The sequence below is a fragment of the Zootoca vivipara genome, chromosome 5, assembly GCF_965207765.1.
Source record: "Zootoca vivipara chromosome 5, rZooViv2.hap1.1, whole genome shotgun sequence".
NCBI lineage: Eukaryota > Metazoa > Chordata > Lepidosauria > Squamata > Lacertidae > Zootoca > Zootoca vivipara.
The window spans coordinates 97,074,650-97,093,120 of NC_142588.1; the positions used below are offsets into that span (position 1 = coordinate 97,074,650).

Here is an 18,471-nt window from a genome sequence, read left to right on the forward strand (position 1 = left end):
CAGCAACCCGGAAGTGCGCCGGAAATGACGTTGGCACATGTGCACAAGCTATTTCCGACGCTCTGTCGACCTGAAGTGTGCCAGAAATCGCATGTGCACACGCGTATGAGCGCGCGCTCCGGCCCACTGCGCGAATGGCGCTCGAGGCACCTGCCCAGGGCCAGGTAAGTCTGGGGACTTCTGCCCTACACCGTTAGCACAAACACAACATAGCCCTAAAACCCCAACCCTCCCTCTTTTGAGAAATCAACTATAGTTGTACCTTGGAAGTCGAATGGAATCCGTTCCGGAAGTCTGTTCAACTTCCAAAACGTTCAGAAACCAAAGTTCGGAAACCGAAGCTCCTGCAGCCAATCGGAAGCCGCGGTAGCCCCGTCGGATGTTCAGGTTCCAAAGAACGTTCGCAAACCGCAACACTCACTTCTGGGTTTGCGGTTTTCGAGATCCAAGGTACGACTGTATTAAATGCATGCTTCAATGAAATACCTCTGCATTTTCAAAGAATGGGTAACGAACTGACCATCAAAATCGTTTGCAAAACAGTGGAGTGTGCGATCAGCAGGGAATCACTGCAATGCTTAGGCAGGGGAAGCAGCTCAGCCTTTTGCATGGGTGATTGAGCACCCTCCCGCTGGGCAGACAATGGAAGGAGCTTCATAAAATGTAATAATTCTGGTTTCAATTGCCTAGAAGTGTTACACTGTATGTTTTGAACTTGGCTGAAGGGAGTGGGGGAGATACAAAATCTTCAGAAGTTCATATAAAATAAATGCCTTAACCTTAATTATACTTGGATCGTAGTCTGGGCAGATTATAAGACTGCATGCTAAGGAAAGAGAGGAGACTGTTCACAAGAGATTCAGCCGCTGGGGGTGGGTGCTGAAAAGCAGCTTCTCTCCCTCCCCCACCCAAGTAGGAGATTCTTCTCCCGGGACCTCCGCTTGCCTTGTCATGCAGAGCTCACTTAGGAAGGATCCCTCCCGCACATTCCCAGGGGAGGTCAGAGCCCACCAGCTCCCAGAGACCCCTCTGCTCTTCGTAATGCTTATATGCCTTGATTTAGTATTGCCGCTTGGCAGAAAAAGGGCCATCAAGACATGCAAGACGAAGGGCCCCAAAGGCTCAGAGAGGCTGTGCAGGGCAAGCAACTCTGGCCTCAGCATCATGCAGCCAACTCTTCCTCTCCCAGGCCAACCAAGAGGTGCTGATTTCAAACGCAGGCATTTCTCTCCATCCTCTTTGCAGAGGAGCCTGAGGTCCAAAGGAGGTTTCCACAGACGGTGGGCCAGCAGAGAACAGACCCAAACTCCCCCAGAGCCAACGGGAGCTTTGCAAGCAATCAGGATGGCTTGAGGAAGCAAGCCAGTGGTATTAGACTTGTTTATTTAGCGCCAGTGCTGTACAGAACAGACAACATCCCTGCCCAGAGGGCTCACAATCTCAGCCAGCCAACTAGGAGACTGGGGGTGGGTGCCCTGGAGATGCAGCTCACTGGGACCAAGTGGGAGACAGGTCAATGTCACTTCATCATGATGTTGTCAGAATAGGGCAAGCGGGGGGTGGGGTGGGGCTGGGGTGGGAGCTGGAGTGCAACCAGCATCTGGAGAGCTGAGTCCACATCCTTGCTTTAAAGAACAGAACATTCACTACAGGTTCTTCTCATGGGAAAATGCAGTCAAAGGAAACTACACTTTTACTTAAAACATCAAAATTAAACTGCAAACGGGAAGCCAGGCAGTGACTCTGATGTGGCAAAGCTTACATGCAATTCCACACAGCCTGGACTTTTGTGGAAAGGTTAAGCTTGTTTCAACAGCCCCCTTCCCATTTTATCTACGTTCAGTGACTACACACACGTCTTTCTTGTAAGGCTACAAAGGGCCTAACATTTTAAGACAGCCCTGGGATGCAATATAACTATAACTTTCAATGTGTTATTCAGATGTCACACAGTAAACAAGCCACCTGAAAACAGATCCATAGAGTCATATGGAGTTGGGTCAACACATTGAATTTCGATCAAAATTAGGAAATGAAAAGCCAAAGCAGGATTTTATCTCTACTCAAGTCTGGAGAAAGGGAACAAGCCAGACCCCCGACTCTTTCTCCCCTGCCTTCATTCATCAGCCAGGACCCCACTGCTTGGGGCCTCCAGCATGAAGGCTGGTCTTTCCATCCACAGCCACTTGCAGGCGGCTGCTCTGGCTCCTCGCAAGGGCTGCATGGCAGCACAGTTCACCAGGCCACCCTCTCGCTCTGGACAGGAAGAGGGAGGGAGACGGGTGCCAGTGATGCTTCCAGCGCAGATTCGCAAAGCTGACTTCCCTCCAACTATGGGAAAGTGTGGCAAGCCCCTGGGGTGGCACGCAGCTCAATGGAGATTCATGGGGGGAAAGCCCACAAGACAACACTCCACAGCCAAGCCCACAAGCAGAAGAAGCAGAGAACGTTGCACAGCATGGCAGGCTTGGAGCATCATTTCCAGGCTCAGAACAGCCCCCACATAACAGCAGGGAAGCTCTGGGAAGCATGGAGGGAATGCCGAGCCCCTTTTCTCCTTCCTTTTGCTCATGGCTGCATTAATGCCGCCTCCCTCTCTGCCTCTTTCTCCCCCTCCAGCAACAAGATACAGACTAGCAAGATTAACAACCAAGAAGAAATATTCTACAAAAAGAAGCCTATTAATCAATCAATCCCCTCCCTTTTTTTTCAAAATACCTTGTCAATTGTCAAGCGCTTCAGTGTAAGGGTTCATCTATTCTAGCCGTAAAGTTTGGCACATCAACGCCAAAGCCCTTTTACAAGGCATGTGGCCACTTTAAGTCCTAGAAGGTCCTGCCAAAGAGAATAGGAGAAAGCAAAGTGACTGGTTGTTTCAAAACCATAAAGAGGAGCAACACGGATGTGCCGAAGTCACCTGCATTGTACGTCATATGATCCTGCTGTTTATGCATGAAGCCGTCTTCTCTGTGGCTGCCAGGCATAAGAATAAGCCAGCTCAGCAGTTTTTTCCATCTGCCTAAGAGAAAAGTCTTGCTGGCTCCCACCACACTTGGCAACAAACACTAAGTGGGAGCCGACCTGCTCCTCATTTACTTGAGTCACAACTGCAGGTGTGCAAGGCAGTGAATACAAAGGTATGGCTTCAGGATCAGCTACAGTCCTGAGCAGACTTCTTCTAGGCTGTGTGCAATTTTCTCAAGTGGGTCGCTAGGATCAGGTGCTGTAGGAAAGAGAGAGAAAAGAAACAGGGAATTTCTCACCAGCTGCAGTTTACATCACAAAAGAGTGTGCGTCTGCGGGACAAGCGTTCACCCTCACAGGAGCAGAGCCCAGGCGGTCAGATGCCTGCATGCAGCACCTTTCTTTTTCATCTGAACAGGGTGGAAGCTCCAAATGGTCAACCTGAGTCGTCCATCAAAGCGTGTGCACAACGCTCAAACACAGGGATGGTCACCACTACCTGCAGAAGCCAAGAGTCCTCTTAGCCACCAGTGATTGTTTCTGAAATGGGGCACAGCAATTGCTTGGCCTGCATAAACACCCCTCAACCAGCTTTACAGGCAGCTCTGCAAGGGTTCCCACCCCCAATGTCCATCACGCAGGCCTTTTAGACCAACCACCTTCCAGGTCACAAAAGCTGCCCTCCCGGACTGCAGGCCTGGAAGGATCCCAGGTGAGCTTCTCTTTACAAGCCTGAAGCCACCTTGGAAATAAATCCAACTTGGGCAACCAAGCGCAAGAGACTGAGGCATCCACACCTCATGGTCAGGATTCTGCAGTTGCCATGCCCAATCCCAGCAAGAACTGGACCAGCCCCAAATCTAGAACCAGACTGGCCAAAGAGGTACATCTACCCTAGAGAAGACTAAGCAGGAAGGCACAGGGAGAGGCAGAACTACACACACACACACACACACACACACACACACACACACACACACAATAACCCACAGCTGTCAAGCAGGTGGTTGAAGAGACAAAAGGGAAGGGAGCAACATCTTCGACTAACAGCAGTGCACCAGGCAGGCCTTCCGGGTGGGGGAGAGATCAGCCGCTCACAGATCAGCCAGTTGGGCCAAAGCAATGCCATTTTTCTTTGACTTTGGTCTCAAGGCTAAAATAACCTCAGTAAAGATTTCTGAAGATGAAGAGAAAGATAGAGGGATCTGGGACATCATGTGTGCCTTCTCCCTGCCCAATCCCAATGTTTTTGTAGACGACTGACGAGGATTTGCTACAAGTGTCTCTCCTGGCCTCCTTCCAGACATCTTAGCCACCCTGCAGGTGTCTTAAGCAGGGAGCTCCACATGACACTTACCGGCTTAGCCCGATACTCCCCAAACACTCCCCACACCATTCCTCATGTTTTCTGTGCTTGCTACAGGACTTGGGGAAAGAGAGGGACTAGCGGAGAGAACACACCTTTTCCCTATCACTGGGGCCTCATAGAGGGGTAGGAAATCCAATTCTTACCGTAATAATAAAAATATGCAGGCCTCCAACTCTGACCCTATTTCAGAGGAAAGGGTCTTTTAAAAAGTCACGGTACAGTTAGTGGCTTAAGCCCCGAAGTGGCTTCAACGCCACGCCCAGCCCTCCATTCAAAGGCAGCTAGTGAGCAACTGAGAGCAGGCAACTCAACCCAGACTTTCCCCTCTGCTTGGGGAAAAGATGAACAGCTGCCAGAGACTCTACAGGCCTGCATGTTAGAGGGAAGCCCTTCATTGGGCACTGCAGTTGTGGAAAGGGCAAAGATGGAGTCCTGGTCATGCAACTGGAGGTCGTAGGAGAGCAAGTGGAAGCCACAGGGAGCTTAGCGGAAGGAGCCCAACTCACAAGCACCCCAGGGCCTTGCTGGGGAAGAAGAGACCAGGAGCCTGGGCAGCCAGAACCTCCTGCACTTAGGCCACCCATGCCAGCATGAAGGATACAAACACAGAAGACACACCCCCCCCAAAAAAAGACCCAATGGGGGGGGGGAGAAACCTATGGAATTTGCTTCCAGAAGTAATGGCAGAACCCCCCTGCAAGATCCAGTCCAAGGCCTGTCTAGGGCAGAACTCTGTTCTCAAAGGGGCCAACCAGGCGCCCCTAAGGGACGCCTGCAAGCAGGACATGAGTGCAACACACCAGGGAACGCCAGCTGCTGGTACGGAGAGGCAGAGGCACAGCCACTGGGGTCAGTCACCATGGGGAGCCTGATCTGCAAAGCCTTTCTCTAATCCTTTTTTCATGCCTCCTGTCGGAGGGAATTCCATAACTTGACTCTGCGCTGTGTGAAAGATGGTCTTTAGTCCCAATTTTATACCTCTATCATGTTTCCTGTTGCTTCTCTTTCCTCTGAACTAAAAATATTGTCACCCTTCCTCAAAGGTTCATTGTTTCACCCCCCTTGATCATTTTGGTTGTCCTTTTCTCAACCTCTTCCTGCTCTACAATATCCTTTTTGAGTTTTATTCTCAATCCCTTTCCTAACAATCCCTAGCCCAGGCATAGGCAAACTCCGGCTCTCCAGATGTTTAGGGCCACAATTCCCATCATCCCTAGCTAACCGGACCAGTGGTCAAGGATGATGGGAATTGTGGTCCCAAACATCTGGAGGGCCGGAGTTTGCCTATGCCTGCCCTAGCCTTTCTCAACATCTTCATCAAGGTCTCCACTGCAACCCAAAGTATCCTTCTTGGTCATTAGCAGCAGATCGCAGGAGCACTGATGCAAACTTTGTATTTCTTGCCCCTGTGTGCATCATTTTACACTTACCCATTGGTCATTCTACGCCAAATCATCTGATTTTATACTCAACCGTGCTCTCATGACTCAGATTTTCTTCCAAAAAAATTTTATGTGTAGATGTGCAGTGGAAGACAGGAGTGCCTGGCGTGCTATGGTCCATGGGGTCACGAAGTGTCGGAAACGACTAAACAACAACCTATGAGATTTGATTTTTGTGCAATTTAGGCCAATGCAATTTCTGCATCAGTTTAGAAAAAAACTCTCATTTTTCAACCGGTTGGGTTTATTTTGGTATCAAAATAAAGGTAATTGTGGTCTCTTTCAAAATAAGGTACAGTATAAAAATAGTATTAAGTGCCACAGAAAAGGGTCACCGGCCAAAGTGAATTTTTGTCATTTTATTCCCGGTAGGTTCGATAAGCCATAGCGCACAAACTACAACTAACACGTGTTTCATACTTTTGTTGCAGAGTGGGCTAACCATGTACTTTTTATGATTTAAAAATAAGGAGGGTGGTTTTTGTGGTTATAAAATAATTTGAATATGAAGTATTTTTTTTTACTTTTTTGTACAGGTTTAAGGTCTCTTTGAGCCTGAATTAACTCACACATTCCTGAGAATAGTTAAAATTGTATCCTCTTATGCTACAATGTCATCTGATATATTTTAAAAATTATGTTTTATTGATTACTGTACTTAATAAAAACAAAATACATCTCAGAGCCCTTGTTCATTTTATTGTGTAAAATACTTCTGCAATGATATGGTCAAAGTTACTTTGTTTTGCATATATGTAATATGGTCAATGAGGCTGTAAGTGTGTGTGTATACGTATATGTGTGTGTGTGATTTTACAATTTAATATTCAACCAAATAACACAATGTAACATTTGTCATATAAACAAAAAAGGGGGGGGGAACCACCCCATGACTTCCCTCCACTTCCCCTTCTGGTTCTTTAAATATTTATTACTTCTGCTTAATTTTTGTCTCATTTTTATGATCTTAAACCTCAATATACTTAACATTTTTATACCAAATTTTATTTCGTAATTTTAATTCCACTACATTTGATAAAACATACCTTCTTTCTCTTTACACTTCCAGCATTTATTGGAACTAGTTCTATACATTTTTGCAAGCTTAACTGGAGTTAAATACCATCGGTACATCATTTTCATATAATTCTCTTTCAGAGTTGTGCAAGCAGTACATTTTAAATCAACTTTCCATAATTTCCCCCAATCTTTCATTTGTATATTATGTCCTAAATCTACACATTTAAAAAAATAGAAGAAAATCTGAGTTGTGAGAGCCCATAGCACCAGGTGATTTGGTGTGGAATGACCCTCATATCAAACGGCATTTGCCATTTTGCCTGGAGGTCCTTTCGGATGTCTTCACAGTAGAAAACAGCTATCATCTCACCTGTGTCTTCTCTTCCCTGGGCTCCCTCAACCATTCCACAGCACACCTGGGCTCACTACACTCTCCTAGAACTCACAGATCCTAATCCATGGCCTGTCTCTGCCACAGTGCTGCTCTGCATGTACTTATTCCAGGCATAGGCAAACTTGGCCCTCCAGATATTTTGAGACTACAACTCCCATGAAATCTCGGAGAGAAGATTTCAATTTATTCATGTGAGGAACACCCCAAATGAGGATGGGTAAATGAGGCATGCAAAGAGGGAAGGCCAAACCAGCTCAGCAGCAGCTGAATGAGCCCAATTCATTCTCTCTCTCTCTCTCTCTCTCTCTCTCTCTCTCTCTCTCTCTCTCTCTTTTACGCACACACACACACACACACACACACACACTCTTGGGCTCCACCCAGCTGCACAAATCCTAGAAGGGTTTGCCTTCCAGTCACCTGGAAAAGGGAGTGGAAAGAGTTCCGGTTCCGCCTGCAGGAATGGCTGACCCTTTTTCCATCCCTCCGACCTTCATAAGGAACTTGGCGGTTGCTAGGGGAGTAAATGGCAACCACCCCACCTCTCCGGGGGTTACGGAGAGGGGCCGCAGGCCCGCGGATGCCCCTAAACCCACCCCGACTGTTCAAGGGGTGGGGGGGGGCAGGGCTGAAAGCACTTATGGAGGAGCGGAACTCCCCGGACGCCTACCTGGGTGGCGGGATCTCCATGATTAAAGAAGATAATTGGGCTTAAATTCATGGACGCGCTTCAAAAAGGAAGGGCAGAAGCTCTGTTTATTGCCAAGGAATTTTCGCTGCTGAGTGTGAGGAGTGAGGGAGTATATCATCGGCAAGAAAGATTGATTGGGACGCCACGAGAAGGGAAGTGAGTCTTTGTTATTTTCTTCATACACTCTACGAGTTATATCATACCTTCCCGGACGTGATGTCCTGTTTGTTTGGAACAAATGAGAAATGGAACTTAACTGTGTGAGTTGGACTTTATAAAACTATCGATATTATATGGTTAGAAGTTGTAAAACTGTTGGAGGGCCCCCCCTCCAACCGGACAATCGGAGTGCAGCTGGAAGCGTTTGGATTTATGAGGTGTGACGCACTTGGAATTTGAACAGCGATCTGAAGTTAAGTTCAGCTATAGGGCAAGGAGAGCTATAAATTTATTAAGAGTCTGTACATAATGTGACAGCTGTGCCTATGCCCAGAAAAGCTGTAATTTTTACTATGATCGTCTGCAAAATAACGTCGAGAAGAAAACGAAAGTGATTTGAGCTCTTTAAGATGGCGCTGTTTTGTGTTGAAAGATCGGCGCAAGAGGAAAGCACTCCAGACAAAGAGGATTTATGGGGATTTATGGGGAGGCCGGACTGATTAAAACTCACACAGGAGAATGAATATATGGGAAATCTCGTTTGATGCTTATTTCAGCGGCGGTGGAAAAATTGGATGAAAGAAGAAAATATTTTAGTGACTGCAGGGGAAGATTGTGACTATCATGGATTCTGAGTGATTATTTGGACTTTAGAACAAAGACGGCAATAAACAGTTGCGAGAAAACCCCAATTTTTGAAGCATGGGAACTCCAAAATTTTATAAGATTTGGCATAATATTCGGCTTAATAGATATGGATTTGTATAATTTGGAATAATGGATGTGATATAGTTGTGTTTTAATTGGAAAATTAATAAAAATAGATTGTAATAATAATAAAAAAGGAAAAGGGAGTGGAAAAACAAGAATGGCAACACACTACCCATTTTTATCTCTCCACAGTTCCTATTTCTTCCTCAAGGAGAACGGCCCTTGCAGGCAAATAGGAACAAGTCCCTCGAATGGAAACAGAGCTGGCAGTTAAGGCTGGGCAATATCTGGTTTTCGACATTGTGATATAACACCAGTTAAACACTGCAATATACCAATGTCTGAAATAAGGACGGAGCTATGTAGAGCTGGCTTCATGGATTTTCCCACATTGTGATTTTTGCCAGCACCTGCTCTTGTGATTTGCTGCCCCCTGGCAGGGGAGAGCTGAGCTGGCAGAGTTTAACAGGGTCTGCAAGAATGGAGAGAATCATAGATTCAGGAGAAACTGCAAGGGTCATCTACTTCAACACCCTGAAATGCAGGAATCTCAGCTAAGGCATCCATGACAGATGGCCATCCAACTTTTGCTTGAAAACTTCCAAGGAAGTATGGCCTAGCTTCATGGTTTTTCCCACATTGTGATTTTTGCATAGTGCACCAAACATACTCACACACACACAGAGAGAGAGAGACTAGGGATAGGCAATGCATTGATACATCATCAAAAATGGGTTTGAAGTCCACATTGAGCCAACGGTTTCATAATATTCACCATGGCGATATATTGCGAATCACGATATGTGTGTGCTATGGAAAAAATAGCAACATGGAAAAAATGTGAAGCCAGTCATCCCTTCTATCACGATTCCTTCTGTCTGTTGCTCTGTCCTATCAGCTGTGTCAGTTTTAGACCCCTAAGAACAGGCATCCCCAAACTGCGGCCCTCCAGATGTTTTGGCCTACAACTCCCATGATCCCTACCTAACAGGACCCGTGGTCAGGGATGATGGGAATTGTAGTCCAAAACATCTGGAGGGCCGAGGTTTGGGAATGCCTGCCTAAGAAGAAGCATTTTCTAGGACGTTACCCTGTTCACCTCTACGTAATTAAATCCTTATTTCAGACATTGTGATGTGTTGGTATATCATGATGTTTACCTGATGATATATATCACCAAACACCGTTAAGTCCTAAACAGATCATGATTCGCGATATATTGCCAGGTCAAAAATGATGAAGCAGACAGCCCGATATAGACTTCAAGCTGATACTGTGTATCATTTTGAAGAAAATACCAGAGTTGCCAAGTCAGGCGATGCAAAGCAAACACTTGGCTGGAGGTGTCCAAAGATGCCAAACCCCAAGAGCAGCTGCCTAGGAGCCTGGCTGGGCAGATTTCATCCTGGCACCTAATAACCCTGCAAAATCCCCTCCACTCTGTGGCTCAGAGAGCTGGCGCTAAGGCGGAAGTGCTCTCTGACCGGCACCAACTGTAGGCACTTTGGGAGTAACTGGCTCACCAAGGTCTACCGTGTCCCGCATCTCTTCATCACATTCGTCGTCTTCATCCTCATCATCGCATTCATCGTCGTCGTCTTCTTCATTGGCTGCATCACCACGCAGCTCCTTCGCAATCAGCTGCCTGGCTAGCTTGATGTTCTTGCCCTCATTGTAGTGGATCTTCCTCTTCATCTCAAACTGCCTCTTCTTCTCTGCACGGAGAGCAAAGAGATTCAGTAGACCGACTCATCAGCCCTTGTTTTTCTACTGCTATACCTCCTGCAACTCCACTGCCTGCTGCCATGAAGACCCTGAGCTACAAGAAATGAGGTCCATCCCAACAGGCATATATCAAAATTTGAACAGGAAGGTTTTAAAAAAATTCTCCAGAACCATTGCATTTGGCCAGGAAGCATTGTACACAAATGTACCTACCACATTCCCTAGGAAGCATTTCCTAAGAGGAGTTACAGCCGACCTCATCCCAAAGGCTATGGGTGGGTAGGGAGGCAGCAAAACAGCAAAACATTTCCCCTCCCAGCTTCTGCAGGGTGCTCAGCTAGAATTTTTCCAGGTCAACAATGGAGCAAAATTGCCACCTGAGCAGCTAAAATCCACCTGCACAAGTGTGTGTGCGCACAGTCTGTGCAAGAACCACACCAATGTCTATTTTGTTGGGCCTTCGCACTGAGAAACCAGTGGCTTCTTTTTCTGCTTAGTGAAGTCAAAGGAAGGAGCAGACAGACCAGCCTAAGCAGCTTCCAAGATCAGCCGTTTTACTCCGGAGTCAGGCATATGGGCAGGTAACTAGGAAGGGTAGAAAAAAGAGATACCTCCTCCCCCCAGCACAAATGCCAGCTATTCTCGAGAGCAGTTTTCAGTAAGCCATGGTATAAACACAGAGAACTGCAGCGTGTAATTGCAAAAGGAGGCAAGAACATAATCCCCAAACTGATCCCTCAAAGAGCGACCATTCTTTCGAACTTGTGCCCTGGCCTCTGCAGTTAGCCTTAAAGGAAAAGACAGCTTATTCATCACCACAGCGCTCTCCCTCCCTCCTTTATGATGTTATGTAGTCAAAAGAACTGCTGACTTGGAAAAAGCTCAGTGTCTCACCAAGAGCCTGAAATGTAGAAATTTAGCTGGAAAGTTCAGGGGGAAGGAAAATATCCAAAGCCCTGTCAGTTCAATGGCCTATGTGGAAATAGACACCAAGCATCTTTATCATGCCATGGGGAGGTAGAGATCTAAGAAGGATGAACTTTTACCTCTTAACCCAACCCAACTCCACTTGTTAGAAGGTCCCAGCCATTTAAGGGCTGTATTCCAGCTAAGTCTTACTCAAAAAGGATCCACTCACTGCAAAGGGCTTAAGTCAATTCACAACACTGGTTTCAACAGGTCTCCTCCAAGTGTTGACAGCAGGATCCAACCCCCAGGAGTGCCTTCAAATCCAAGCATTTTTCTGTAACTATTATGTCATTGGGGTCCAAATTCAAGAGTCTGTTCCTTGGGCTTCAACCCCACCTCCCAGCTCCACTTGATGGTCACAGGCATATTACCATCCTCTGCCTCAGCTTCCCATCTATAAATGGGGATAAGCACCACTTAAACCAAAACATCTGTGCAGGTATAAACAATAAAAACTATCCAGCCCTTTGCACATTTCAGCTGTTCCACAGGCATCGTTTGGCTGCTACTGGGTAAAGCAAGACCTACCACGTTCTTCAGGAGTTAACTCCGAATCATCGTCCTCTTCGTCGCTGCTCTCCTGCTGAGCAAGGATCTTCGGCCCCTTGCCATGTGCTGCAGCTGCTAACCTACACAGATTTATTGGGTTATTTATTTTATTTCACAATACTTTTAGCCCACTCTATTTCCAGAGATCACCGGACAGGTTACCCAATGTGCGACAGTTTTGTGTGTGTGTGTGAATTCCACACTAGATATAATCAGTAAAATGTCTGCCTTTATAAAAATCTATGGTACAAAATTTAGCTTATAGTTCTGGTTGCCAGAATAGGGTATTGCAGAAGTGCAAACGCCCCAGAAAAAAAGCAGCCAGTATAACCCAGAGTTGGAGCAGCTCCTTGTGGGCAGGGGGGAGGCAACAGTACTGCATAAACCTCTGAGACAGGCATATAAAGCAAAGAGTTTTACTCTCTTTCTCGTAACACTAGAACTCAATGTAGTCATACAACAAAGATGAACAGTGGGAGATTCAGATCAAACAAAGGCAAGAAAGGTTTTTTGGGGGGGGCAGAAAACTGTGCATGGGAACTGGAAGGGAATCACGAACAGAACCCTGAAAGATTGCAGCAGAGAAGGAGGGAGAGGGCAGCACTTCCAGAGGAGAACCAGCTAAGAAAACAGTGTACTTAAACCAGTCTTTCTCAAACTCAGATCCTGATACACTATTGAACTACAACTCCCATCATCCCTTATGACTAGTCCTAGCGGATAGGGACAGTGGAAGTTGTAGTCCGACAACATCGGGGGACCCGAGCTTGAGAAAGGCTGACCTAAGGCACTGAAGAGGGAGTCAAGAAGGGGACTTTCAACTGCCTCTTCATTTAAGCCATGATGGCCATATGGACCTTCCAGGCTCAGGTGCAGTTGCTGTTGTGTATTGCCTGCTCGGGAGTGACAGCAGGGGAAGACCTTGACTTCATGCCCTGCTTGGGGATCCTGCTGGCCAGTGTGGAAAACAAGGCTCTGGACGAGACAAAACTGTGGTCTAATCCAGCAACAGATTTAGAACTTCTTGGGTTCTAAAATAAACAATCCTCCCTGCACCCAGGAGCACTTACTTTGTTGCCAACACATCTGCAGTGACGCCTTCGTTGCATTCTGTATCACTGCCTGCATCTTCATCTTCTCCTGCCATGCTGCAAAGGTAAGACAAAGAGAGGGCATCAAGAGAACTTTCTGCTACAGCCTCACTTGAAGAAGCAGCACCAAGCTACTTGCGTGCCAAAAGAGATTTCTTTAAAAGCCAACTCTCCTTATTTCATGTATTTTTGTGTACTGTAAGTAATCAACTCCTCTTCTGTGCTGAAGATACCAAAGGTATCTACAAAAATCAGGGTGATATTATTATTACTATTATTATTATTATTATTATCATCATCATCATCATCATCCTTATTTATACCCTGCCTATCTAGCTGGGTTTCCCCAGCCACTCTGGGCGGCTTCCAACAAAACACATTAATAATAATAATAATAATAATAATAATAATAATATTTATACCCCACCCTCCCCGGCCAGGACCGGCTCAGGGTTGCTAACGTCAAAATATATAATACTGTACATTAAAACAATATATATAACACATTAAAACATAAAGTCAGTTGATTAAAATCAGCTTAAAATCAGCCATTAAAAACATCAATCATTAAAAACTTCCCTAAACAGGAGTGCCTTCAGATGTCTTCTAAAAGTCAGAGAGTTGTTGATTTCCTTGACATCTGATGGAAGGTGTATTACAGGGAAGGTGCCACCACCGAGAAGGCCTTGTTGCCTGGTTCCCTGTAACCTCACTTCTTGCAGGGAGGGAACCGCCAGAAGGCCCTCGGAGCTGGACAATGTGGGTGGAGATGCTCCTTCAGGTATACTGGGCCGATGCCATTTAAGGCTTTAAACAAAGAAGCAGAAGCGCTTTTCCCTCAATATATAAATTTGTTGAAAGATATAAAGTCCCAAATTGGAGCTTGCACTTCCCAAAAGCCTATCATGCACGCAAATGGGTGCTATCTAAAGAACCTTTAACCGAGTTAAGATTTAAAAGGGATATGTACAAAAAATGGGAAAAGGGGGAAACCACCAAATAGCCAGCACGCATAGAGACAAAGTCAGAAAAGTAAAGCACAGAATGAACTCAGGCTCACCAGAGAGGTTAAAAGCAACAAAAAGGGCTTTTATGGGTATGTCCGTAGCAAAAGGAAGAACAAGGAAACAGTGGGGTCACTTAGAGGAGAAGATGGTGAAATGCAAACAGGGGACAGAGAAAGGGCAGAACTCCTCAATACCTTCTTTGCCTCAGTCTTCTCCAAAAAAGAAAACAATGCCCAACCTGAAGAATATGGAGCAGATGATTCAGCAGGGGAAACACAGCCCCGAACAAATAAGGAGGTAGTACAAGAATACTTGGCTAGTTTAGATGTATTCAAGTCTCCAGGGCCAGATGAACTACATCCAAGAGTATTAAAAGAACTGGCAAAGGTGATTTCCAAACCACTGGCAGTAATCTTTGAGAATTCCTGAAGAACAGGTGAAGTCCCAGCAGACTGGAGGAGGGCAAATGTTGTCCCTATTTTCAAAAGAGGGAAAAGAGAGGACCCAAACAATTACCGCCCAGTCAGCCTGACATCAATACCAGGAAAGATTCTAGAGCAGATCATTAAGCAAACGGTCTATGAGCACCTAGAAAGGAACGCTGTGATCACTAAAAGTCAGCATGCGTTTCTGAAAAATAAGTCATGTCAGACTAATCTGATCTCATTTTTTGACAGAATTACAAGCCTGGTAGATGAAGGGAATGCTGTGGATATAGCCTATCTTGATTTCAGCAAGGCCTTTGACAAGGTACCCCATGATATTCTTGTAAAGAAGCTGATAAAATGTGCTCATCAATGGCTCCTCCTCATCCTGGAGAGTAGTGACTAGTGGGGTGCCACAGGGTTCTGTCTTGGGCCCAGTCTTATTCAACATCTTTATCAATGACTTGGATGATGGGCTTGACCACTGTATTCCGCTCTGGTCAGATCTCACCTGGAATACTGTGTCCAGTTCTGGGCACCACAGTTCAAGAAGGATACTGACAAGCTGGAATGTGTCCAGAAGAGGGCAACCAAAATGGTCAAAGGCCTGGAAATGAGGCCTTATGAGGAACGGCTTAGGGAGCTGGGTATATTTAGCCTGGAGAAGAGAAGGTTAAGGGGTGATATGATAGCCATGTTCAAATATATAAAATGATGTCATATAGAGGAGGGTGAAAGGTTGTTTTCTGCTGCTCCAGAGAAGCGGACACGGAGCAATGGATTCAAACTACAAGAAAGAAGCTTCCACCTAAACATTAGGAAGAACTTCCTGACAGTAAGAGCTGTTCGACAGTGGAATTTGCTGCAGAGGAGTGTGATGGAGTCTCCTTCTTTGGAGGTCTTTAAGCGGAGGCTTGACAGCCATATGTCAAGAATGCTTTGATGGTGTTTCCTGCTCGGCAGGGGGTTGGACTAGATGGCCCTTGTGGTCTCTTCCAACTCTATGATTCTATGATTTAAATGTGCACTAATCAAAAGCAATCCCTGCAACACATAAAGCCTGCCATGCCATCTTTTCACTCTAGGCTGCTGTTTAGCCTCTCAACAATGCCTCAAAAATGTGGTGAAGCACACAAGGGCAACCTATCTTTTAATCATCCTCATGTCTGGCTTACCTATGGTAGGGAGTGCTTGGCTCATCTATTTTCATTAAGCCGTAGTCTTTGCCTGCTGGATGGTAGGTAGCTAGGATGTTCATTTCATCCCACTTCTGGGATTTCTTACTAAAAGAACACGAGAAAGGAAAGAAATGGAATTAGAACAGAGAGAAACATTAGCACTTCTCTCTTTCAAAAACCCTACCGGTATTCCCTCTCCCTAGAGAGCAGGGGAACTCACCCTTTTGATCTATCCATCCATTTATTGGCTTAGTGCCTCACCTTACAGCCCCTGCTCAAGTACAAAGCTCACTGGGTGGGTCTTGGGCTCTACAACCCCCCCCCAACCCGACAGGGCTGCTGTAACGACAAGATGAAGAGGGAGAAAGGGCAAAGACCACCTTGAGGTCCTTAGAGAAAAGGTGGATGACAATGATGATGATAATAAATTATTTATACCCCGCCCATCTGGAATAAGAACAGAATAGATGTTCGCTCTGATCTGCGTGTTCCAATCATGAAAAAGGCCGCACACGCGTCGTCCCCCCACTCCTTCACGAAGGGCAGCCCCCAAAACAGGACCCCTCTAGGCAGCAACCCAGGAGATCTGAGCAGAAGGCTCCCCGTCCCGCCCAAGGAGAGTGTGCCTCAGGGGCCCCGAAAGGAAGCTGATCCAGGGCCGGAGCGGCGCCCTTCCCTCTTCTGCGTCATGCTGCGCCCCGCCTCCCGCGCCCGGCCTGGCCTCGCACCCTTGGGCGTCGCCGTCGTAGGCGCCTCCGAGCGGGACCTCCGCGGCGGCAGGCTTTGCGACGGTCGGTCTGGCCTTGGCGGCGGCGGCGGTAGAAGCCGCCTCGGCCAGGGCCGCCGCCACTAGGCCCGCGCCGCTGCTGCCGCTCCCTCCGGAGGGGTTCTTGAGGATGCCCTTCACGGGGGCGCGGCTCGACGAGGACTTCGCCTCCATGGCGCCGGGAGGGGGGGAGGCGCGCCCCGCCTGACCACTCGCTCGCCCGCCCGTGGCCTCGCTGCCGCCGCGCTCGCTGTTCTTCTGTTGCTTCTTCTCAGGCGGCGGAGGCGGGACGGGACGGGAGGCCGCTCGGAGTCACTGCGCCGTCTCGCTCTGCGCACGCGCAACAGGCGGGCGACGCGCGACGCCGGCGTCATAAGCGGGGCGCGGGGGCGGGGCCGGTTCCCTTCCCTCCCTTTTTGCCTCAGAAGCCGGGCGGCGAGGACAAGACGCGGCAGGGCGGCGGCGTTCTGGGCATGCGCCGAGCGCGCGAGAGGCGGGACGTCCGGAAGCCCGGATGTAGAACGAGCCGCTGAACGCAAACTGCGCCTGCGCAACCCAAACAACAACAACAACAACAACCGCTGCCATTGGACGCGAATCGGCCTTGGCAAGCGCCTCAGAACAGGGCGGCCTCCACCCTCTGGACGCAGCAAAAAGGCAGCTCCCGGCGGCCCCCGCGCCTGCCCCGGCAGGATGGCGGGAGTTGTAGTGCAGCCGCGCCGGGAGGGCGGCCCAGGCCGGGAGAGGAAGAGCCCTTTTCGCCCAGCCGCGGGGCCGAGCGCTGGCCTGGCCAGCTGGAGAGCCCGGGGCTTGTCCCCGCTGCGGCGTCCGCTGGCCGGCTTGGAGCCGAGGTGGGCCTCCGCGGCCTGGTTCCAACCCCGGCCTCGCCCGAGAGGGAGGCGGACCAGGCTCCCCGGAAGGTGCGAGGCTCCCCTCGGCCGGAGGTTCCTCAGCGGAGGTCGGGAGTCCCGCCTGCCCTCGACGAGGCGACCCTTCAGGGCCTTCCCATTCATAGGATCCTAGAAGGCCTGGAAGGGATCCCCCGGGGTCATCCAGTCCAACCCCCTTGCAACTTGGCAGGGATCTCGGCTCAAGCGTCCCTGGCAGCAGAGAGCGGGTCAGCCAGCCTCCCGGGAAGGAGAGTCCACCGCGTCCCAAGGGAGACCCTTCCACTCAGAAGGTTATTCCTGAATTCTATCCTCACAAGAACCCTGTGAGGTAGGACAGCCTGAGCAGCCCAAGGGAGCTCCATTCAAACCCACTCTCACCACTACACCACCACTGGGACTGCGTGCAAGGCTGGCCTTGAAGAAAAGACCGGGCAGACGGGGCCCTTCTCTCCTGCCTTGAGCTCATGGGTGGGCCTTGCCAGCTCTGCCCCAGGTAGAGCCTGTCTAGATGCTCCCCTGGCAGCCTGCGCCCATCCCAGTTCCGGTCCTCCATGACCACCCTCCCTCCCTGCCCGGCCAGAGGGCTTCACTCACTGCTGGACGAACAAGCCCACAGGGGTGGGTGTGCGAGAGGATTAGGGTTTGCTGCTCTGCTGTCAGAACAGCTTTAACAAGTCTGCCATCTCCGATCACTCCAAGAGTCTCTCTCCCTTCAGGGGACGCAGCATCAAAGGGGCCGGCATCCCTGCAAAGCAGCCCCAGCCTGCTCCAGGCAGGAGAACATCCTGCCCTGCTTGGCTGCTAATCAGGACGCCGTGTCTCTGCCTGTTACCTTGCAAGGAGTGACAACCCCCATCATCTTGCCAGCTGTCAGCCCTGACCAAACCAATCGACCAGCTTGCTGGAGTGATTGAGATAATGGCCAGGTTGAGCCTGGGCCGCTGCTGGCTCATCAGATCATTTGGGAGCTCGGGGGGGGGGGGACTGCCAGTCTCTCTCGGCTCGAGCACAAAATTGCCCAGGCAGGCCTCTTCCCCTTGAGCAGCTCGGATGAGTTCCACACAGTGGCCGCATGGCTAGGTTCCTGGGTTGCCAGCTCCCTGCTTGTATTTTTATGCCGT

The 18,471-nt window shown here is 48.6% G+C and overlaps 1 protein-coding gene across 2 annotated transcripts; it reads right to left on the bottom strand.

Moving 5' to 3' along the window:
- Positions 1-1,366: 1,366 nt before the first annotated feature.
- On the bottom strand, positions 1,367-16,805 carry PPP1R2 (protein phosphatase 1 regulatory inhibitor subunit 2). 2 transcript variants are annotated; one of them, XM_035132860.3, is made up of 6 exons: positions 16,423-16,805; positions 15,692-15,799; positions 13,064-13,141; positions 11,973-12,073; positions 10,274-10,465; positions 1,367-3,223 (listed from the first exon to the last, which is right to left on the bottom strand). In XM_035132860.3, exons 1-6 carry the CDS (start codon positions 16,632-16,634, stop codon positions 3,156-3,158), a joined length of 759 nt encoding a protein of 252 aa, XP_034988751.1. In that variant the 5' UTR covers positions 16,635-16,805; the 3' UTR covers positions 1,367-3,155. The 2 variants fall into 2 exon arrangements, with proteins under 2 accessions (XP_034988751.1, XP_060130219.1); XM_060274236.2 differs by having other exon boundaries at positions 1,367-3,463.
- Between the last annotated feature and the right edge of the window lie 1,666 nt (positions 16,806-18,471).